This window comes from Loxodonta africana, chromosome 18 (genome assembly GCF_030014295.1).
Source record: "Loxodonta africana isolate mLoxAfr1 chromosome 18, mLoxAfr1.hap2, whole genome shotgun sequence".
Taxonomy (NCBI): Eukaryota; Metazoa; Chordata; class Mammalia; order Proboscidea; family Elephantidae; genus Loxodonta; species Loxodonta africana.
Window position 1 is genome coordinate 50,480,506 of NC_087359.1, and position 24,084 is coordinate 50,504,589.

General features: G+C 37.3%; 1 protein-coding gene across 3 annotated transcripts in view; it reads right to left on the reverse strand.

The window, feature by feature from the left end:
- The window catches only part of PPM1D (protein phosphatase, Mg2+/Mn2+ dependent 1D), a 48,629-nt gene that overhangs the window by 22,179 nt on the left and 2,366 nt on the right, over nucleotides 1–24,084 (reverse strand). Inside the window, exons 2-3 of one of the 3 annotated variants that reach the window (XM_023553511.2) lie at nucleotides 6,507–6,732; nucleotides 39–163 (exon numbers count right to left, since the gene is read on the reverse strand). In XM_023553511.2, the coding sequence (XP_023409279.1) occupies nucleotides 39–163; nucleotides 6,507–6,732 (351 nt within the window). Of the gene's footprint in view, nucleotides 1–38; nucleotides 164–6,506; nucleotides 6,736–24,084 lie in introns of all 3 variants that reach the window. The other 2 variants (XM_010594273.3, XM_003414367.4) reach the window with 2 other exon arrangements.

Below are 24,084 nucleotides of genomic sequence, written 5' to 3' on the forward strand. Positions count from 1 at the left end.
ATCCACTGTGACTTCATCAAACATTAAGTCCTTCTTACCAAGTGCTCTTGCTACTGCCAGAAAAGGGATTTGGTCAATAACTGTGCTCCTTCGTACAGGTCCATTGTGAGTGAGTCGAGGTCGTTTCCAAACTACACGATTCACTCCAGACTTGTTCATCACACTAAAAAATAAATAAGAGTTCATATAAATACTCGAAATGACTGAAAATAGCAACTAAGCTATATGTGTTAAATAACTAATAACATATTACAAGATAATGACTTATCTGCTTCAGATACAAAGATGTACAATGCAAAATTCCTCTTGAGAGAGGAAAGACAAAACAGAGTTCATTAGAAGGGGAGAATCTGAAGATTACTGTAGGAGGCCAGAGACAACAGGATGGAAATAACGAGGGGGAGAAAAGAGTAGATACCATGTCAAAGGACAAAGTACATGGACTTAAGTAAAATATAAAACAAAATTGGGGGGGGTACGGTGGGGAGGAAGAACAGCTTATATGGAAACAGATTAAATAATGATCAAGAAAATCTATGTAGTTTTGAGGGGTTTCATCGGGGGTGCACACAGTTGCACTTAAGTTTTAATATTTTTGATTTGAAGAATTGATAGGAAATACCACAACAGGAACATATATGTATTTTGAAGCTTCTGTAATTAATCGTTTGAAATTAAACTTTTGGGAAACAGATCAGCTATAAAGCTGTAGACTGGGGAGTTAAAGAGTAAGAAAACAGTTAAAGCCAAAAAAAGTATGATATTTTTGCCACATATCTAGATTAAGAAGGTCTGAACATGGCAGAATTTAACACGTAAGGTTTTGAAAGGAACAGAATCAAAAAAGAGGAAGAATAGCTGGTAAAAAGAATAGATGGAAGTGTCAAGCGGAAGCCAAGGAAGGATCACTTAAAAAAAAATCAGTGTCAGAGAATGAAACCAAGGAAAAGCCCACCGGATATGATAATCAGATTATTACTGATTACCTTCAAGACTAGTTCTAGCAGAGGAAATACTAAAGCAAATAACCTCGGGTTACAGAACAACATCTGGTGAAGAAAAAAAAATAGTAAATACAGAAGTAACCTAAAAATTTGGGAGAAGGGCAAGGGGCAACAGAAAAGAAATAATTAATTAAGTATATAGAAGAGTTAGTTCACTTGGAAATATGGTTAAATCTCAGGGCAAAAGAAGTAAAAACACAAAATATAGATGGTCTCTCAACCTATACCTGTCGTTGTTGTTAGCTGATTTGAACTCATGGTGACCCCATGTGTGTCAGAGTAGAACTGTGCTTTACAGAGTTTTCAAGGCTGCGACCTTTTAGAAACAGATTGCCAGGCCTGTCTTCCAAGGTGCATCTGAGTGGGTTCAAACCTCCAACCTTTCACTTAGTACTCAAGAGCATAACTGTTTGTGCCACCTAGGGACTCCGAAACTATGTCTGGCAGGACTGAAATGGGGTTAATGAAAAATAAAATGGACTTTTAAATCAATATAATCATAATCTCACTAAAATCAAAAAGAAAAAAAGCCAACAGGAGAAGAGTGTTCCTCTGGAAGACTAGAAAAGCTGGAAGAGAGTAGCAAACAGCATTTCCAAGAAACAGTATTACCCTTTCTGATATTAGGTTCACCTAACAAATATATACATATGCAGAAGTTGATTCCAGAGTCTCTCACAGATAGATGACATTAACCATCTAATTCCTTAACTCAGGTTCCATGTGCACCCAGAAACCCTTTGATTATAATCTGAATTCTCATTTATAGGATGAACATAATGCAGACTAGCTGACAGTAATAAGTCACTTCTTGTCACCTATTTTTCTCATTATTAATGAGTAATATGACTTCCTAATCTATACATAAGTCTCTTGATAGTTTACTGTGTTGAGTTTGGGTGTCATGGCTCTATCCTTTTAAACCCGATGGACTGAATGTATCTACACTGAAACTAAACTGACTTCAACATACGGAAAGCTTAAGACAGGACAGACAGTGGTGACTACCTCCAAAGGACTGTCATCATGAAATGACACCTACACAACAGACAGCCAGTTAACCTCTATCTCATCTATGGCTTCTCTCTATTCTAAATTCAAATGAATGAAGATGCTAAAGAAAGAAGAGATAATGAGTGAAAGTCCAAATAGACACAAAATAAAGGCATGAACCTTACAAATAAGAAAAGATCAATCTTCCTCTGAGCCAAGAAAAAGATGAATATACAGCAGAAGAGGAACAGCCTCAATTCTCTTTCTAAAGTAGGAGACAAGTTTATGTGACTAGTGCAGTCAAGGAGATTTGCCAAATAAAACTTTCTGCAATGACAGAAATGTACATTCTGTGTAATCCAACATGGTAGCCACTAGTCACATGGGGCCATTTAGAACCACAAATGTGGCTACAGAGAAATTGAATTTTTAAGTTTATTTCATTTTAATTAATTTACATTTAAATTTAAACACTCATATATGGCTGATGGCTATGGTAGCACAGGGGAGGATTAAGTACGTAATGATCAGAAAACACTGATGTTGACGTAGAACAGAAATTCAAGAAGAGTCACTTATTTTACCATCCCTTTTAAAAACTAGCTTAATTCTCAATTCTGAAAGCAACATTGTTCTAGGTCATAATAAGAGTTAAAATCTCAAAGGCAGTCATTTTGTTATATGATGTCTTCTTTAATGCTGATCCTCAAAAGCAAACAGCAAAGTGAAGACAGGCTGCCACTCACAAGAATCTATGACACACAAGAGCTGCAATTCTCACTGCAGGATGCCAACAACATTCTGCCTTTATACCACCTTGAGCCCTATTCTTTCCTAAACCTTCTCACCAACAAAGTAAGACTTAAAACTTGAGCAGTTACAATAAGTACTCAAACTGCTTTTAATATAAAACCAAACAAAACCTACTGCCATAGAGTAGATTCCAACTCATAGTGACCCTATAGGACAGAGTAGCGCTGCCCCATAGGTTTTCCAAGGCTGTAAACCTTTATAGAAGCAGACTGCCACATCTTTCTCTTGAGGAGTGGCTGGTGGGTTCAAACCACCAACCTATCGATTAGCAGCCAAGTGCTTTAACCATTGTGTCACCAGGGCTCCCTGCTTCCAATATAACTATACTGAAATTCCCTTGAAAATATCTAAGAATATTATGGTCTCTCTGTCTCTGAAGAACAAAAGACGAAATAATGGTACTAGTTAAAATATAAAGCTTTAAATCCAGAATTAAAAACCCAAGGCAATCTTATAAGAGATGCTGTTTTCATTGCACTCCCTGCTACCATCCCGTATAATTAAAAGGTATGCAAAAAGGAATAATCTGATATGCAGAAAGCTGACTGAGCAGCAACAGAAGGCTGGAAAAACAGAACTCTGGCCAGTTGCCGAGGGTGGGATGGAGGAAAAGGAGGAAATAACTTATAATAAAACAGCTCAATTTGTGCCAAAGACACCTGCTCTCAAATGGCATACAGCACTTGCCCAAATGTCCAGATGGTATTTTAAGTAATAAGGCAAAAAACCTAAACTCTTTTTTTAAAAAAAAGGGGAGGGGGTTAAAATTTAATATATTTTCACCAAAGAAAACAATTCTAAATTACAAGTAGAAAAATAAGAACAGCCAAGAAAAAAAAAATACATATGCTAAAAGAAAATTAATGAGAATGGCTCAGACCTGCCAATAGTAAAACATATAATAAAGCCTCAGTAGCAAGTATATATATACAGTACTTAGCACATAGACAAGGGAAAAAAATTTCTGAAAGCCCAGAAAAAAGATTCTAATATCACTGTGAGTGTGAAGACTGACCTTCACACTCAAAGGATCATATAGACCGTAGCCTGAAACCAGGTTCAATTAGCTTTGCAGATGGATATAGGACAGGAAACACCGCATGGCAGCTTCAGGCATGTTGTCTTCAGCAGGGATCCTTATGGAAATCCAGGAGTCATTTTCTAGCCCCCCAAGTGACAGCTCAGTTGTAAGTAAACAAGACCACATGGTTAGATACAGAACAACCTAGCTTAGGCAAGCTTCATGTGCCACAGGCATCAGTATCTTGTAGTAGCCCATGACTGTAGCTTCCTGATACCTGCACCAGTCAAACTCTATGAACATAGGAAGCTGAGGCCTGTGCTTCCCAAAATAAAGTTATAGTTCATTCAAAGTCCCCCCTACCAGAGGCAGTTCAATTCAATGGTCATTCTTACATTAAGAAACATTGCCTCATTAAAGACTTGACATTTGCTATGTATCTTAACCACAGAAACCGTGATAGGAGAGGGAAAATTCAAAGCCATCTTCCAACGAGAAAGGTGTTTAAACCTAGTATTAACCCTTCTAATCAGGAAGAAAAAGATGTATAATTGTTCACATGGCCATCTAGAAAGAAACATTAAGTTGTATCCTCATTATACATCTCGGATTTTAAAATTTCCACTGCTGGTAGAGGTGTTAATTGGCACAACCTCTATGAAGACAAATAGTTCTCAATATTCCAAACACACTCCTCTTTGATTCAGCAATCGCTCCTCAAAATATACTTACATATGGGCAAAAGATCCATAAGCAGGGTTTCCCATTTTACAGCACTGCTTGTAGTAACAAAAAATTAGAAATAAAAATATTTTGATAGGACACTAGTTAAATAAACGATGGTATATCTACATATTTGATTGTATATGAGTATCTCCCTACCAAAGGATATATAGTAACATTGGTTGCCTCTGTGTGGAGGGAAACTAGGTGGCCTGTGGAACAGTGGTGATTGGGAGATACGTAGATCAAAATTCCATCACCCAGAATATTGTTAACATTTGGTCCATTGCTATCCTACTTTATTTCTCTGCATCGTAAGATACCAAAACCCATGGCTGTCAAGTTGATTCCAACTCACAGCGACTCTGTAGGAGAGGAGAACTCCCCATAGGGTTTCCAAGGCTGTAATCTTTACGAAAGCAGACTAACACATCTTTCTCCCACAAAGTGGCTAGTGGATTCAAACCACCGACCTACTGGTTAGCAGTGGAGCGCTTAACTAATGCACCACCAGAGCTCCCTGCATGAGATAGCACTACAAGTATAATTTTATATCCTGCTTTTCTGTCATCAGTATTTTTTCTATATCATTAAAAATTCCCCAAAGTACGTGGCAGTTTAGTATACTCCTCTAACATTTGAAATTGTTCAATCACCATTTTTTTTAAATCCATAATCATAATTTTATATATAATGTCTACATCATATTCAGTGTTAAGTATACGTACTATAAAATACTTAACCATTCTCCAGCTGCTGGGCCTTCAAGTTATTTCCAGTCTTTAACAGTCATTAAACAATACCACAATCACATGTTTTTGTCTACACGTCATACTTCTAGATTCCTGAAATTACTGAGTCAATAAATATTTAAGGCTATTGGTATGTATTATATTCTACATAGGTCTTACCAATTTATAATTACCAACAGCACATGAAGGTACCCATTTGAGAAAATACTGAGGAGTATCTCTTTGGTCTTTTAATCTCTGCTAATCCAATAGCAGGAAATAGCATTCATCTCAATAATGGTAAACATTCTTTCAAATGTTCACTATTTTTTGGTTTTTTTGTACAAACTCCCTCCTTTATCCTATCTGGGGGCAGCGGTGTCTTAGTGTTTTTCTTCCTGATTTGTTGCACTCCTTATAGTTTCAGGAAAAAAATTATTCTTCTCCAGTTTATAATTTCTTGCTTTCATTAAATATTTATTTAATATTTATTTAATGAAAGCAAGAAAGAAGATGTAAGTAATAATATCATGGTAAGGTTTTAGTTAAAACAAATATTCAGAGAACACTGGACTCTATTTAACTTGCCTCACACCCTCAATTTTAAAAAGTTAGCACTGTGTTAGTTTTTAAATTTTCTCATGTTATTCATTCCCTTGACTTTTAGTATAATCTTAAGTTTTAATGCAGATGATAAAAATATTACGGTGAAATCAATTTTAGCTTCTAGTTTGCAAACCACCTACATTGAGATATTAAGTTGAAATAAAGAAAAGGAAATAATAAGAAAGGTTTTCAGGAAATCTGATTTAGAAATCAAAGAAAAAAAATTAAGGTTAATTCTAATTTAACTCTTTTCCCAAAGCCAGATTCCAACTGTTCTATTCTGGAACTACAAGGGCTGTTCAGCCCAGATTTTAAAGACGGTCATGCTAATCGGTATTTATACGAAGGTTTTCAATAAGACCTTGTATGAACTGTTACTTGAGACCCACTAAAATGTTACTTCCCTTTGGAGCCATTATCAGAAGTATAACAGTCAATTCAAAATAATGAGATAAATATGAATGCACATGGTATTGTATCAGGCTAACTAAAAACTCATAATACTGAGAAAGAAAATAACTTTATTGAAAGGAAGAAGTAGGTCTTTCTGGTTAGAAAAGCAGAAAAGGACTACATAGAACCAATACAGGAAAGACAAAACAGCACAGTGATTACCTCCCACCAAGTCCTTCGATTCGCTCTCTTTCCTTGGGAAGTTCTGGCTTATGGTCCTGTGTCACCTCCACAGCTCTGATAAAATCATCCTTTGGGTCATCCTGAACTCCAAAAACCACCCCTGAGTCTCCCACATGAGCTACATACATCTTCATGCCCCGTATGATGACCACGCTGGCAGTTGTCCCTGACGTGCTGGGAAGACCTGTCATAGTCTTGGGCCATTCTGCTGTAATAAGAAATAAAATAAAAAACATGAATGCTGTGTCAGAAAACAAATAGTAACATCTATTGAACTAGTATGTCAAAATTTAAATTACCATATGAAAAAACTTAAGAAAATATTTTGAAAGCTATTCACTAAGGGTTTGTGTTAACCCATTAATCAACATATTAATAATTAAATTTCATAATTAATTATAATCACAACTATCCAACCAATCCTAAAATGATACTATTTCAAGAAAGATTTACATACGATTTTTAGTCCTACATTTAGAGGAAAGGACCTGTTGACAGCTTTGATACCACATAGCCAGTAGCTTTAACATCTGTTTCTTAATCTCTCTTCAAGAAGATTTTTAGAAAAAGCTACTTCATTTGCTTCTGAAATAACTATTCTTAATATTCATAACCTAACAAAGAATATTCATTGGGCAGTTACTGTGTGCCAACCTCTGCGCTAAGTTTTTTACATCCATTATCTTAAATAATACTGTAACAAATGTATGAGATACTTACGATTGTTCCTATTATTTTCATTTTACAGATAAGGAAATCAATATTCTGAATGGTTAAGAACCTTGCTCGATAGTAGTAAGTGGCAGAGCCCCCATATATTTAACTCCAAAACCTTTACCATCTGAAAACCCTGGTGGCATAGCGGTTAAGCACTACGGCTGCTAACCAAAAGGTCGGCAGTTCGATTCCACCAGGTGCTCCTTGCAAACTGTATGGGGCAGTTCTATTCTGTCCTGTAGGGTCGCTATGAGTCAGTAATCGACTCAACAGCAATGGGTTTGGGCTTTTTGGTTTTTACTGTCTAATTAAATTCACTGTCATTCAACAAATCTGAAATATTCTGTAATACTTAACAAGCTACAACTTATAGTTCAAGATTACAGACTGAGTCCAAGCACTGACATATTTATTATCCCCATGAAAGTCTCACTGAAAAAACAGAATATAAATATTAGAAAAAGTTCGCAACAGTTAAGAAACACCAGAAAATTCTTGGAAGTTTAAACAAATGGTATTATGTTGAAGGAAAAAGAATTTGAAACATGTAATTCAATATAAGTAAAAGCAGCAGCCAGTAAAGAAAGCAGTAGGTTAGTTTCCCTGTTAAGAATCCCAGAAAAGCCTAAGCTCAGAGGCAATGGCAAAAGCTGAGGGCAGAAACAGATGGTAGGAAGTCGCAAGACTAATTTAAAAACTTCAGGAACTAGGTCAGTGCCTAAGCTCTCTACACATTAAGGTGAGACATTTTAGTCGCTAAATTGCAACTAACTATAATACCTCTCTTTTAAGGGAAGTGGTGGATCTACTGACAGGGACAGCAGGGTCTCAACAGGGGATGGTGGGAGGACCAGAACTAAAAATACTGGGCAGAGTGCTGGGCAACTTTCATGTCCATAAGGAATGATAAACTGTGAAGAGTTCTCTAATATACTCAGGCTAAATGGTTCTTACCTTTTTGTCAATGTCATATACTTTGAAAAGACATTCCCTGAAGCCTAAAGTACATCTCTCTGTCTTGTCTCATAAATGGAACCCACCTACACAGTGCCCTGTCACTCGCAGCAGAGGCCTGCATGGGGTATATGAAATAACAACCTTCACAACTGCTTAGGGAAATCAGAACAGCCACCAAAACTGATCAAGCTAGAAATTCATTAAAAAAAAAAACAAAAAACCCTGTTGCCTTCAACTCAATTCCGACTCATAGCAACCCGACATGACAGAGTACGGCCTGCCATAGGGTTTCCAAGGAGTGGCTGGTGGATTCCAACTGCCGGCCTTCTGGTTAGCAGCCACAGCTCTTAACCATTGTGCCACCAGAAATTCATATGTATAACATATATTTATGTAATATATAAAACCAAGAATCATCATTTAATATAGGGGTAAATGTAAAGGCACTGCAATAGAATCTGACACATACTAAGGGCTCAATGTTAACTAATTTCTGCTGCTGTTATGCCCCTTATTTAATAAAAACAAACAGCCTGAGTAGCAACAAAAGTCACATGCAAAGGGAAAACGGCCCCCAAAAAAACACCTGGGTAAAAATCAAAAGAATCCACAAATAAATTATTGGCATTGATAACAAAGTGCAGCAAGGTTGCTAGATACAAACACTGTTACATTAAAAAAAAAAAAAAAAATCAGGAGGCAGGGCAAAGATGACGGAGTAGTCAGATGCTTCCAGTGATCCCTCTTACAACAAAGACCCCAAAAAAACAAGTGAAACGATTATATTTATGACAAACTAGGAGCCTGGAACATCAAAGGCAAAGTTAAAAAACAGGCTGAGCGACAGTGGGAGGGAGAGATGGTTCAGAGGAAGAGAGGAGTTGCTGGACCTGAATCACCGGGAACCCTCAGGTGCCATTACCTGGAGCAACCACGGCAGGGCTGGCGGTAGCATTTCAGATGTGGTTTCCTTAGGGAGAGACAGCGAGCCGCACAGCCTACTCACACCCCCGGAACCAGGCAAGAACAGTGCTCTAGGCCAAAGCTAAGTACTTGCATTTATTTTACTGTACCTCCAGCCCCCAAGCCAGCTTCAGTGGCTGTCAATTTCCCTAGGACTGAGATAGGCCCAGCTGAGCGCCCTCCTTGGAGAAGGAATAAAGTCACAATTGGGGGAAAAGATAATCTGCCAGCTCCACCAACCTGGGGCGCTAAGGATAGAAGCAGCTCCTGTCCAGGCATAAATGGTCCGTGGACTTCGAATACCTTTCCCCCCTGCATGGACCTGTGTGGGCCTATTTCAGGAGAATAGGCCCTTGCTGGCAGACGGCAACTGTTTCAGCTGTGCGGTGCAAAAGTGAGTGTTTGATGTTTCACACCACTATGCCTATTAAACAGGGTCCTCACCTATCCACATCAGGGGCCTAAGGACTGGTGGCTCCATCCACATCACCTAGCCACCCATGACAGAGGTCCAAGGAAAACTGTTATCTCCCAGTCCTTACAACCAAATGCACTGGGTGCCCATGGTCCATCTGCACAACCCACCCACCTGTGCACTCTAGGGAACAGGGATGCGCTTTCCTAACAGACACTTGGGACGGTTGTCAGCCCCCTGCCTTGTTCAGAGCATGACTCCCTGCTGCAACTGGATACCTGTACCTACACCAATCACCCCTGCCCCTCTAAGACTTTAGGACACAGCCTGTACCACACACTGATGACCAACTACCTGGAAACCTGAGCTGAATCCATACAAGAAAAGTGAATGGACTCTTAGGCTTATATACCTGATAACAGCTCTAGCCATCTGGTGACAGAACGTTAGTGCTTTGAAGGCAAAAATAATCAAGATAGCTCAATCAAGGAGCCTATCTGGCCATATCAAAACAAAACAAAGCAAGAAGCTAGGATACAGTGGGCAAACAAAATAAACTAATATAATAACTTATAGATGGCTTATAGACAACAGTCAATATCAAATCAAATAAAGAAGGAGACCATGATTGCGTCAACAAGCTCTCAAACCAAAGAATCAAAGGATCTTCTGGATGAGGTGCATTACTGGAATTACCAGATGCAGAATACAAAAGATTAATATACAGAACTCTTCAAGACATCAGGAACAAGATGAGGAAGGAGATCAGGCAAAACGCAGAACAAGTCAAGGAACATACAGATAAAGCAGTTCAAGAAATCAAAAAAGGTTATTCAAGAACATAATGAAAGATTTACTAAGCTGCAAGAATCCATAGAGAGACAGCAATCAGAAATTCAGAAGATTAACAATAAAATTACAGAATTAGACAACCCAATAAAAAGTCAGAGGAGCAGAATTGAGGAAGTGGAAGGTAGAATTAGTGAGACTGAAGATAAAACACTTGGCACCAATGTATTTGAAGAAAAATCAGATAAAAGAATTTAAAAAAATGAAAAAAACCTAAGAATCATGTGGGACTCTATCAAGAGAAATAACCTACGAGTGATTGGAGTACCAGAACAGGGAGGGATAACAGAAAGCAGAGAGAGAACTGTTGAAGATTTGTTGGTAGAAAACTTCCCTGATATCATAAAAGATGAGGAGATATCTATCCAAGATGCTCATCGAACTCCACATAAGGTAGATCCCAAAACAAAGTCACCAAGACATATGATAATCAAACTTTTGCCAAAACCAAAGATAAAGAATTTTAAAAGCAGCTAGGGATAAACAAAAAGACACCTACAAAGGAGTCAATAATAACAACCTTGGACTACTCAAAAGAAACCATGCAGGCAAGAAGGCAATGGGATGACTTACATAAAGCACTGAAGGAAAAAATTGCCAGCCAAGAATCATGTATCCAGCAAAACTGTCTCTCAAATATGAAGGTAAAATAGGACATTTCCGGATAAAGAGAAGTTTAGGGAATTAGTAAAAACCAAATCAAAACTACATGAAATACTAAAGGGAGTTCTCTGGTTAGAAAATCAATACTATCAGATATCAACCCAAGATTAGAACGCAGGACAGAACAGCCAGATGCCAACCCAGATAGGAAAATCACAAAAATAAAAACAAGACAAAAAAAACAGTCAAAACAGGGAAATAGCAATGTCATTATGTAAAAGAAGACAACATTAAAACAATAAATAGGGACTAAGAAATGCAGTCGTACATCTTTCATATGGACAGGAAGTCAAGGCGATATAAAGAAATAAAAGTTAGGTTTAAACGTAGAAAAATAGGTGTAAGTATTAAGGTAACCACAAAGGAGACTAAAAATCCTACTCATCAAAATAAAATACAAGAAAAAAGTACTCAGTAGAAACAAAATCAACAACAACGAATAAGAGGAGAAGGCAATTTATAAAGATATGCTACTCAGCACAAAAAATTAAGTGTGAAAAAGAAACTGTCAACAACATACAAAAAAAGACATCAAAATGACAGCACTAAACTCATAAAAAAAAAAATACCTATCCATAATTACACTTAATGTAAATACACTAAATGCACCAATAAAAATAGAATGGCAGAGTAGATTAAAAAAAAAAAAAAAAAACATGACCTGTCAATATGCTGCCTATAAAAGATATACACCTTAGACTTAAGAGACACAAATTAAAACTCAAAGGATGGAAAAAATATATATATCAAGGAAACAAAAATCAAAAAACAGCAGGAGTGGCAATATTAATTTCTGACAAAATAGAAATACAGTTGATTTTTTTTTTTAATTTTATTGTGCTTTAAGTGAAAGTTTACAAATCAAGTCAGTCTCTCACACAAAAACTTACATACACCTTGCTATATACTCCTAGTTGCTCTCCTCCTAATGAGACAGCACGCTCCTTCTCTCCACCCTCTGTTTTTGTGTCCATTCAGCCAGCTTCTGACCCTCCTTGCCTTATCATCTCCCTTCTAGACAGGAGCTACCAACATAGAGTCTTGTGTCTACTTGATCCAAGAAGCTCACTCCTCATTTTCTATCCTATAGTCCAGTTCAATCCTTGTCTGAAGAGTTGGCTTTGGGAATGGTTGCTGTCTTGGGCTAACAGAATGTCTGGGGACCATGACCTCTGGGGTCTTTCTAGCCTCAATCAGACCATTAAGTCTGATCTTTTTACGAGAATTTGGAGTGAGCTTCTTGGAGTACCTTTATGGAAAAATTACAAAACTTTATTCAGGCATTAAGGGCAACCAGTAGACCTATAGAATAGTGTGCACAGAAACAGACTCATGCATACTTAGGCATTTGCTATACGAACAGTGGAGAAAGAACAAAGTTTCAATAAATGTCACTGGAATAAAATAGGGGGAAAAAAAAACTCTGGGTACCCAATACCAAACACAAAAATCAAATTAAAAACCGAATGTGAAAAGCAAGGCTAAAACATTTAAAAAATAATATAGTAAGGTTCTTTCATGACTTCAAGGTAGGAAATGATTTCATAAAGACACAAAATGGACTAGCCATGTGAAGGAAACGATAGCTAAGTTGAGCTACCGTTAAAAATTTTAAGAATTTCTGTTCATCAAAAGATACCATTTACCAGAGTGAAAAGACAACTCACAGAATGGAAGAGGATATATTTGTAATATACAATATACACACGCCAAAGGACTGGTATTTAGAATATACAAAATATCCCTACAAATCAAATTAGGACAGAAAAATGTCAGGTAGAAAAATGGACAAAAGACTTGAGCAGGCCTTTCACAAGAGTGGAAATCCGAATAGCCATAAACCACGCAAATTTGTTTGGGTTCTTTAATCCTCAGTGAAACAAAATTAAAAACCACAATGAGATACCACTACATAATTACCAGATTTCATAAATTAAAGCCTAACAATAACAAGTTTAGATAAGAATAAACTACTGGTGGGAGTGTAAATTGGTTCAACCACTTCAGAAAACTTTTGGCATTACCTTTTAAAAGTGAAGATATGTATATCCTACAATTACTCACTACCCATAGTGATGTATATAACATACCACACACAGAATGCATATGAATAGTCACAGCAGCACGATTCATGATAGCTAAAAAACTGCCAACAGCCCAAACACCCCTCAACAGGAGAACGGATATACTACACGTAATACATAAGAATCTCACAAGTATGAGCCAAAAGAATATATATAGCGTGTTTCTTAAAAACAAAAAAAAAAAATGAAAAACTATCATGTTTACAAATAAGTAAGGATCCCTGGTGGCACAGTGGTTAAGCGCTTGCCTGCTAACAACCAAGTCCGTGGTTCAAACCCACCAGCTCTTCCATGGGAGAAAGATGTGGCAATCTGCTTCCCTCAAGATTTACAGCCTTGGAAATCCTACGGGGCAGTTCTACTCTGTCCTATAGGGTCACTGTAAGTCAGAATCAACTTGACAGCAATGGGTTTTTTACAGGTAAGTGGTAAAACTATAAAGAAAAATAACGGAAATCATTTCAGAACTATCATTACAAAAGTCAGGATGGTGATTACCTCTTGGGGCAGTAGAAATACACCAGAAGGGACATACAGGGGCTTCTGGGGTGTAAGCCATGCTCTTTTTCTTAACCTGGATGGTATTCGACGGTGTTCACTTTACAATTATTCATGAAGTGTATACTTATGTTTAATGACCTTTACCATATGTATACTATATTGTATTTCACACATTTTTAAAGTTTTAAAAAAAGAGGACAACAAGTTTGCTACACTTTGATTATGCACAAACACAGTTCCCTAGGCCATCCAGTTCTGCAGCATGGTTACAGAGGTCATTCCCAGAAGCTCAGCCTAGAGTATGTTTTATGTTTCTTCAGTTCTTTCAATTATTTTTGGGTTAACCATAGCTCTTGATAAAACTCTATTTAAGCAAACTAGATTGTTTTCTATGGCTAAGAAATTTATTATCTATTATCACAATAAATGTGAATGAGGTGAACTCCCAGAAAGAAGAGCTCTGATTCAGAAAACAAAATTTACCTACATTGTTATAGATTGAATTGTGTTCCCCCAAAAAATGTGCGTCAGCTTGGCTAGGCCATGATTCCTGGTATTATGTGACTGTCCACCATTTTGTCATCTGATGTGATTTTCCTATGTGTTGTAAATCCTACCTCTGTGATGTTAATGAGGAGCCCTGGTGGCATAGTGGTTAAGTATTTGCTGCTAACCAAAAGGTTGGCAGTTCAGATCAATCAACTGTTCCTCAGTTCTACTCTGTCCTATAGGGTCAGACTATGAGTCTGAACGGACTTGATGGCAATGGGTTTGATTTTAGTTTGTGATGTTAATAAGGCTGGATTAGAGGCAGTTATGCTGAGGCAGGATTCAGTCTACAACATAAGGTTTTGTCTTAAATCAATCTCTTTTGAGATATAAACTAGAGAAGCAGCACAGACAGTGGGACCTCATACCACCAAGAAAGCGGCACCAGGAGAAGAGCACATCCCTTGGACCCCACATTCCTGCGATGAGAAGCTCCTAGACTAGAGGAAGGTTGATGACAAGGACCTCCCCCCAGAACTGATGGAGAGAGGTCTTCACCTAGAGCTGGCACCCTGAATTTAGACTTCTAGCCTCCTAAACTGTGAGAGAATAAATTTCTCTGTTAAAGCCTGCCACTTATGGTATTTCCGGTATAGCAGCACTAGACAGCTAAGACATACAGTATACAAGTAATTCAACTATTTACAAAAGGCACCTCAAACAAAATGGAAAAAAAAAGCCTTAAAAGTATATTCAAAGACACATTATCAATATCATTTAAATTCAAGGTTTGATCAAAAGTATTAAAATGTACAAAGAGATATTTTGCAATGATATAAAAATACCAAGTCAATGCTTTCCCTATTCACCTGAAAAGTCACCTTTATCATATGCTACATTTTGCCTCAGATCTATTTCTGGACTCATCTTACTAATCGATTTATAGTGCTTTTTAATAATTAGAAATTTAAATATTCCTTAATTATTCTTCTTTTTGCAAAATTCTCTTAAGTATTTCTGCACACTTATTTTTCCAGAGGAACTTTAGAAGCAACTAGCAAAATTAAAAAACAAACCCTGTTCAGATTCTAATTGAAACTGCCCTAATTTTATAAAGAATCAACATCTTTAAACATTAAATGTTTTTCTTAATTAAACCAAAACCAAACTAAACCCATTGCTGTGGAGTCGATTGAGACTCATCATGACCCTACAAGAGTAGAACTGCCCCACAGGGTTTCTAAAGAGCAGCTGGTGGATTTGAACTGCTGATGTTTTGGTTAGCAGCCAAGCTCTTAACCACTGCACCACCAGAGCTCCTCTAACTTTAAAAACCAAAAAAAAAAAAAAAACCCAAATCCACTGCCATCGAGTTGAATGACTCATAATGACACCAAAGGGTTTCCAAGGCTCTACATCTTACAGAAGCAGACTGCCATGTGTTTCTCCCCAGGAGCCACGGTGGTTTCAAACCACTGACCTTTTGGTTAGCAGTCAAATGCTTTAACCACTGTGCCACCAGGGCTCCTTCCTCTCACTTTAGTCCATATTTAATAGTATTAATTATACTGTATACCTGTCCAGCACTCATTCCCCCCTTCTGTTAGAAGCATTCCAAGTTTGTTCTGGGGAACGGAACAGTCTCCACTGCATGCAGTGCATCTTAGATAGAATGACCTAAAGACAGAAAACTGGTGGAGTTGATTCATCCCAGGGACAAAACATTTCAGTGAGGGTCCACTAGTTCCTGTCATCTGGGTACCAAAGGTACCCTGGTTCCTTTCGGTTTTGAGACCTGATTTTTAAGTTTTTAATTATTTGAGCTACCCGATATTGTTCCAATAAAGATTTTCCCCCCTTAATGTACACTTAAATCAGCTTACTTTTTTTTTTTAATGTGCTTGGACAAAATCAAGTTTTCTTTTTTTTTATTGTCTTTAAGTTTACAGAACAAGCTAGCTTCTCATTAAACTGTCAGTACACATATTGTTTTATGACATTGGTTTACAACCCCAGGACATGTCAACACTCTTCCTTCTCTACCTTGAGTTCCCTATTATGAGCTTTCCTGTCCTCTCCTGGGCTGGTGCGCCCCACGCCCCTTTAGTCTTTTCTTTTATGGGCCTGTCTAATCCTTGGATGAAGGGTGAACTTCAGGAATGACTTCATTACTGAGCTAAAAGGGCGTCTGAGGATCATAATCTTGGGGATTCTCCAATCTGTCAGGCCAGTAAATCTGGTCTTTTTTTGTGAGTTAGAATTTTGTTCTACATTTCTCTCCAGCTCTGTCTGGGACCCTGTACTGTGTCCCTGTCAGAGCAGTCAGTGGTGGTAGCCAGACATCACCCAGTTGTGCCGGACTTAGTCTGGTGGAGGTCACGGTAGTCGTGGTCCATTAGTCCTTTGGACTAATCTTTCCCTTGTGTCTTTAGTTTTCTTCATTCTCCCTTGCTCCTGAAGTGGTGAGACCAGTGGAGTATCTTAGACGGCCGCAGTCTGTTACTTTTAAAGAACTATAATACAAAACTAGTACCACAAAGTAGGTTGCAGGCAACAGACCCTTAGAAAAACAACCATTAGTTATAGAGTCAATATGGAGTTGAAGCCACCAGGATTCTCGTTCATATTCCATGTGTCTTGTTAAAAGTGACGTTACCTTTGATCCCTTGATTAAAGTGCTATCTGCAGTCTTCTCCAACATAAAGTTAACCTTTCTCCTTTTCTAATTAATAAGTATTTTGTGAAGAGCCCTAGTGGTGCAGTGGTTGAGCGCTCAGCTGCTAACCTAAATGTCAGCAGTTTGAACCTACCAGGCAGTCCACAGGAAAAAGATGTGGTAGTCTCCTTCCATAAAGACTTACAGCCTTGGAAACCCTATGGGGCAGTTCTACTCTGTCCTATAGGGGTCAATATGAGTGGGAATCAACTTGACAATTCCGACTTCATGGCAACAGGTATTTCTAAGTATTTTGTAGGAGGCAATTTGAGACTATAAAAAAAATAAATATCCTATTCCGTTTTACTCACTAGCTTTAGCATTCATGCATGTCTCTTGGCTGAATTAATTACTATTACCATGATTGTCAAATGTGATTTTCTAATTTCATCATTCCTTCCACATTTATTAATAGGCAGGCCATTGTAAAGCTTTCTCTTCTCATTTATTCATCAGCATTAATTCATGATTTCTATTTTAGTCAATGACTGTAATCCATTGTATTGTTGTTATTAGGTACAGTTAATTACAACTAATAGCAAGTCCATGTGACACAGCAGAACTGCCACATACGGTTTTCTCAACTGTAATCGTTACAGGAGCAGATCACCAGGACTTTTCTCTCACAGAGCCTCTGGGTGGGTTCAAACTGCTAGCCCAACAGGGCCCCTTATAACTCATTACTATCATTATTTGGAGCCCTAGTGGCACAGTGGTTAAGACATTGGCTGCTAACCAAAAGGTTGGCAGTTTGAATCCACCACCACACCTTGGAAACCCTACAGGGCAATTCTACTTTGTCCTTTGGGGTCCCTATGAGTCAGAATTGACTCAACCGCAATGGGTTTATCATTACTTATTTTGATTCTGAAATTATTCTACATTTGACTGATGGCAGCCCCTTCAAAATGGCTTCTGGGTTCTTTTGATGTGCTCTCATCATTCTTTGAGCGCTTCTTTGCTTTCTGGCTCTTCTTATAGTTCCTTGTCCCAGTCTTATACTGGGGTGCTGCTGTTTCCTGGCCTTCTCAGTAGACAAAGCTTAGGAATACATATGTACGTGTACACACACACATCTATATTTCCATATCTACCTATCTATAAAAAACCACAAGTTCACATCAATACCTACACAGATACTTCCAATTCTAATTTACACCACACGCTTCACTGTGGTTTTCCCTTTTGTGGTATAACACTTAAAATTATGGCCCAATATTATGTGCTGTCTTGATATCTGAAACTAGGAGGGAAAGAATGCCCTAACCACTCTGCTTCCACCAAACCACCTCCTTACTGAGAGGACCAGGCACAGTTCCTGCTTATCCCTGAGTAGGGACATATAATGTGTATGTATATCACATACTCATGTACAATAAATAACAATTCTAAAGTTGTTCGTACCTCAAAAAAAAAGATGCAAAAATGAACAAAATCACTTTTATAATGAGACTAACGCCTTTTTCCTAGTATAATAAAGCAGGTAACGAGTACATAGACAAAATTTTTGGAGAATACCATTAGAGAGTTTTATCTAATGGACATACAAAGAAAAAAGAGCCTAACAATAAACTTTCTCAAGTACATATAAAAATGCTACAGAATTTTATCACATACTATGTCCAAGCAAGGATAAATATACAAGAATCAAGAAACATGCTCTGGCCACAGTACAGTTCAGTGAAAAATCAAAAAAGAAAAAATAATGTTAGTCTATGTGTTTGGAAATTTTGAAAACATCTTCAAATAATTCATAGGTCAAAGAATAAATCATAATGAAAATTTTAAAATATTTGGAAGTGATAATGAAAATAAAACATACTGAAATTTGTGGAAGGCAGTGCTGTGCTTAGAGGGAAACTTATAGTCTGAAAAGCATAAATCAGTTGTCGTTGAGTCAGTTCCAACTCTTGGCAACCCCATGTGCATGAGAGTAGATCTGTGCTCCACAGGGTTTGCAATGGCTGGTTTCAGAAGTAGTTTGCCAGGTCTTTCTTCCAAAGCACCTCTGGGTACTCAAACCGCCAACCTTTCGTTAGCAGCCAAGCACATTAATCATTTGCACCACAAAAGGCTTAAAATTAGAATAAAAGTTCAGCGAAGTGTCATGGATTGAATTGTGTCCCCAAAAAATACGTGTCAACTTGGTTAGGCCATGATTCCCAGTATTTCGTGGTTGTCCTCCATTTTGTGATTGATACTAATTTTCCTATTTGTTGTAAATCCTAATCTTTGCCTGTGGTTAATGAGGCAATATTGGATTATGTTGAAGAGGATTAGTGTGGGATGTAACACCCTTGCTCAGGTCGCATCCCTGATCCAATATAAAGGGAGTTTCCCTGGAGTGTGGCCTGTACCACCTTTTACTTTACAAGAGATGAAAGGAAAGGGAAGCAAGCAGAAAGCTGGGGGACCTCATATTATTAAGAAAGCAGTGCCAGGAGCAAAGCACATCCTTTGGACCTGGGGTCCCTGCACTGAAAAGCTCCTTGACCAGGGGAAGACCAGGAAGCAGAAGCTGAAGAGACAAGGAACACAGAAAGCTGAGCTACCTCAGTCTCAAAAGTATGGCCACGACCTCTGGGGTTTTAAACAGTGAAGCCATGGCTTCTGATGTTTCTAAGGGTGGAGTCGTCACTCAGATGGACTAGGAGAATGGCACGCTTAAAGCTGAGGGAGTAGGGTTGCTACTCCAGTGGACCTGGAAGGCGGAGCTTAAGCCCAAGGCCAAGGAACCTCCACTCAGAATCCGGAGAGTATGGTCAATACCTACAGTGTGGAGGGCAGGGCCATTGTGTAAATTGTCTCAAAGAATAGAGGTGGTATATTTATACTATCCATAAATGAAAATGAACAAACTAGAGGTACAAGTAACAATGTGAAGGAATCACAAATACTGAACCAAAACAGCAAGGCCCAAAAGCACATATACTTAGATGTCAGTTATGTTATTAAAAAAATAATGTTCTACATATTGTTTAGAAATATCCTCACATAATAAAATTATTAAACAAAATGTTTTAATAATAAACACGAAATTCAGGATTTAGGATAGCAGTTGTCCCTTGTGGGAAGGAAAAAAGATTTGATAAGTACAGTCAGAGAGGGGGGCTTCAATTACATCGGCAATTGTTAATTTTTTTAAGCTTCGTTATGTGTAAGTGTTCATTATATCATCCTTTATATCTTATTTCTGAAATACTCCACGATATAAAGATGCAAAGAAATACAATTTTACCTGTTTAAGGTAGAAGCTAATTAAAATTTAAGCTTCTTCCATTTTCACTTAAATTACATCAATTCTGTGGCTGCAGAGATTAACAATGATCAAAAATAATGACTAACAAAAGTGGAAAAAATAGTACTTGATAAATAGTATTATGGCAAACAACTCTTTCAGAACATGTGATATGTAAGAGGCTAAAGATCTTGGTAGTAAAACAAATCATCAAACTAAAGTTAGAGATTTAAAATTCTATGATTCTAAGAGAAGTCTTCTTCAAATCTGCCTCCTCCCCCCAATCTAATTTTAAATGTGAGTTAACGAAAACTATTTGCTAAACCTAGAGCCAATTTAGGTTATATGTTGACTTTTTCTTAATTCTTTTCACCATACTCACTGAAGTAAATGCTCTGATTTTTAGCCAAATTAACAAATAAAAATTCTATTTTACATCTCTCTTTACAAATACTGTGGCAAATTCCCAGTAATCACATCAAAGATCACATTTTACTTATTTCAACAGTATCTTTCCATTGGCTCTCTTGATAACAGAGTTCAATGGACTCTGACACACAGTTAATAAAAGTTACACTTTGCTCACTATCTTCATGGAGCTATCAAAAGAAGGGATAATAATATTATTTCGAATAATTGAATCCAAAAAATCCCACGTAAATATTAAAGCATTGCAGTAAGTCCAGAAGTTACAAACGTCAGACTTATGGACAACTCATACTTGCCTTTTAATGTTACATAAACTTGCCCTTACTTTGAAATGACTGAACCAACCCCTACTCACAACAAATTCTTCATCACAATCACCTTCACTTTGCTGCACATGCAGCTTTTAAATCATTCAAAAGGCTTAGAGCCTTTTGTTGCACTAACCCAAACCAGACCAAACCCACTGTCAATTCTAACTCATAGAGAACCTATAGAACAGGGCAGAACTGCCCCATTGGGTTTCCAAGGCTGTAAATCTTAACGGAAGCAGACTGCCATATCTTTCTTCCGTGAAGCAGCTACTGGGTTAGATCCAATGACCTTTCAAGGTTAGCAGCTTAGTGCTTTAATCACTGCACCACCAGGGCTCCTTTCCTGCACTAAAGTAAGGCTAAATAAGAACTATATGTACCTGTTCCGACTTACCTACAAATTCAACTTAGAGACACATTTAAGAACAAATCATATATTGTCATTTTATGCCGTATTTATCAAATCCCCATCACATGTCAAAAATAAGTCTTTTTTAAAATTTTAGATAAATTAATTTTTCCTTTTTAAATTGGGGAGGGGTACACAAGCACTCGAAAGACCCTAGAAGGCAAGCTTAGCGTTAATTGAATAAATCAAGCAGCATTTAGGAGGGCAGAGAAAGAGTTCTTCAAAAATCAAAGTCTATTTGATCTCTACACTCACAGAAATTCAACTAAACACAACTAGTTCTTGAGTAGCTACTCTGGCTAGGCACTGTGTGTGGTCAGCCCTAACAGGGTTGATTTTAAGTAAGGCAGTATCTTTGCCCCCCAAGGACCTCAAGATTTAGCTGAGAGGCAGATACTATTACACAGTGGTTTTCTCACAGTGGCTCGTGAGATCTTTACAGGAATTCCGCAAGGCCAAAACTATTTTCGTAATAATTCTAAGACTTTATTTGCCCTTCTCACTGTGATGACATTTGCATTGATCGTACAGAGCAATGTTGAGTACAACTGCTAGTACCTTAGCAGGAGTCAAAGGAGTGTCACCAAACCGAACTAGTTAGTAGTCATTGTATTCTTCATAGTTCTTACAGTTTTAAAACAAGACAAATGCAAGCCAATTTCACTTGACAATGTCCTCGATGATGCAATAAAAATTTGATTAAATCTCAACCCACAAATACACATATTTTTAATATTCTATATGGCAAAAAGGGGAGTACGAACTGCAGGCTTCTGCTGCATAGTATGGCTGCGCAGACGAAAAACACTGTGACTGTCTGAATTATGAACTGAACTAGCCACATTTTTCATGAACCACCATCTTTATTTGAAAGACTGACACTGTTCATCAGATTTGGGTATCTGGCATACATATTCTTGAAAATGAACAAAGTGAACTTTTCACTTCAAGAAAACCAACTGACAGTATTTGTTGCCAATGGTAAAATTCTAATTTATTGCTTAACAATTCACATTTTGGAAAACTTTTATCTACTAGAGTGAACTTAATAGTTTACCAATACTTAAAGACTTTTTTGATGAGATCAGTGATAATGACAAATGTGATTTTTGATAGTGTATAATGAAATGTGTCACTATTTGGAAGACCTGCATAACTCAGTGAACCATTATTTCCCAAATGATTAATGCACAATGTTACAAAATCACACATGTGAAAAAGACTCATTCAAAGTGCAAGATAGGCTAATACATCTTAAAGTAAAAGTACAAAAAGTTCAATGACCCGGTTTCAGATTCCATCACAACTAACCTTCAGAAACTACCACTTTGGTGTAGAATATTCAAAATTATTTCAGAAGACTAATAAAATATTCCTCCCTTTTCCTACTACCTGCGTGAAGCATTTTCTTCATATACTTCAACCAAACAACACAGCGTAACAGACCGAATGCAGAAGCAGATATGAGGATCCAGTTGTTCTCTATTAAGCTACTCTTTAAAGGAGATTTGCAAAAATGTAGAACAATGTCACTCCTCATCAATATTTCTAATTTAGAAAAAGTGTGATTTTTCATTGAAAAACATATTAACATGTAATAATCTTACTTGTTTTAAAATTAAGAAGTATTTTCAAATTTTTCACCTTTAACTTCTCATATGGTAAATATTAATACATCTAGCCCACGTAAATAAAAGCTCTTCAGGGTCCTCAATAATTTAAAAGTACAAAGGGTCCTGAGAGCAAAAAAACTGAGGACCACTACTATAACCCAATGAGAACTACAAAAGAAGAAACAAAATACGTTCGATTCCAAAAGAAACAGAAGTCTTCACAGAAGAAAACAAGTTGATTTGGAGATTGTATGATGAATACATTTTTGTTTGAGTTTTCTTCCTTTTGGGGAAGAGGAGGAGGGCAGGAACCCAGGAAAATGGAATATATCAATGTGTCCTGGAAATAGGTGAGTAGAATAATGTAGTAGCAATGTGGGTAACAGAATTGAACAGGGAAGCTGAACAGAGAAGAGCTTGTAATTACAAACTGAAAAGTTTAAGCTTATTTCATAGACAATAAAGAGCCATCCATGAATTCTACATTGAAGTAAAATAATTTTTTAATTGCATTTCTTGTACAACACTTCAATACATTCAGCATACTTTTTTGTTGTTGTTAAACTTAAAACATGTTAGAAATTGGATTTGGTTTATTCAAATTTTGAGGATGGAGTTCAAGGTTTAGCTGTGGTACAAAGCAAACTTTAATCAGGACGTCATACCGGTTTGTTCCGGTTCAAAACCCTGCTGAGACTTTGCATTTCTAACAAGTTCCCAGGCAATGCTAATACTGCTGGTTAGGGACCTATTCTGAGAATCACTAGTAGAGCTGTGGGTCTCGAAATTTATTAGACACAAGAATCACCTGGGGATTTGTTAAAATGTAGATTCTGATTCAGCATTATCTGGGATGGAAATACAAGTTCTCAGCAGGGGTTCGAACCCAGAAGAAACCGATGTGAGGCCCTGACTTTAACATGTGGCTAGAGTCTAAGGCTCTAAGACCATGCATCATAGGGGTGAAAGCTTGATTTAAAAAGCATGTGTATGTAAAAAACATACATACATTTATCATCATGGCCCCAACTTTATTAAAAAACACTCATTTTAGTAACAGGGTTTACATAACTTCTTTTAAAAAAATCAATTAAGGGAAGTGTTTGTATTTTTTCAATCCTCACAGTTCAAACTGGGCAAATTCATGTTGCTCCAAGTATACTGCAAAATAAAGACTCTAAATAATTCTTTGTGTCTATATCT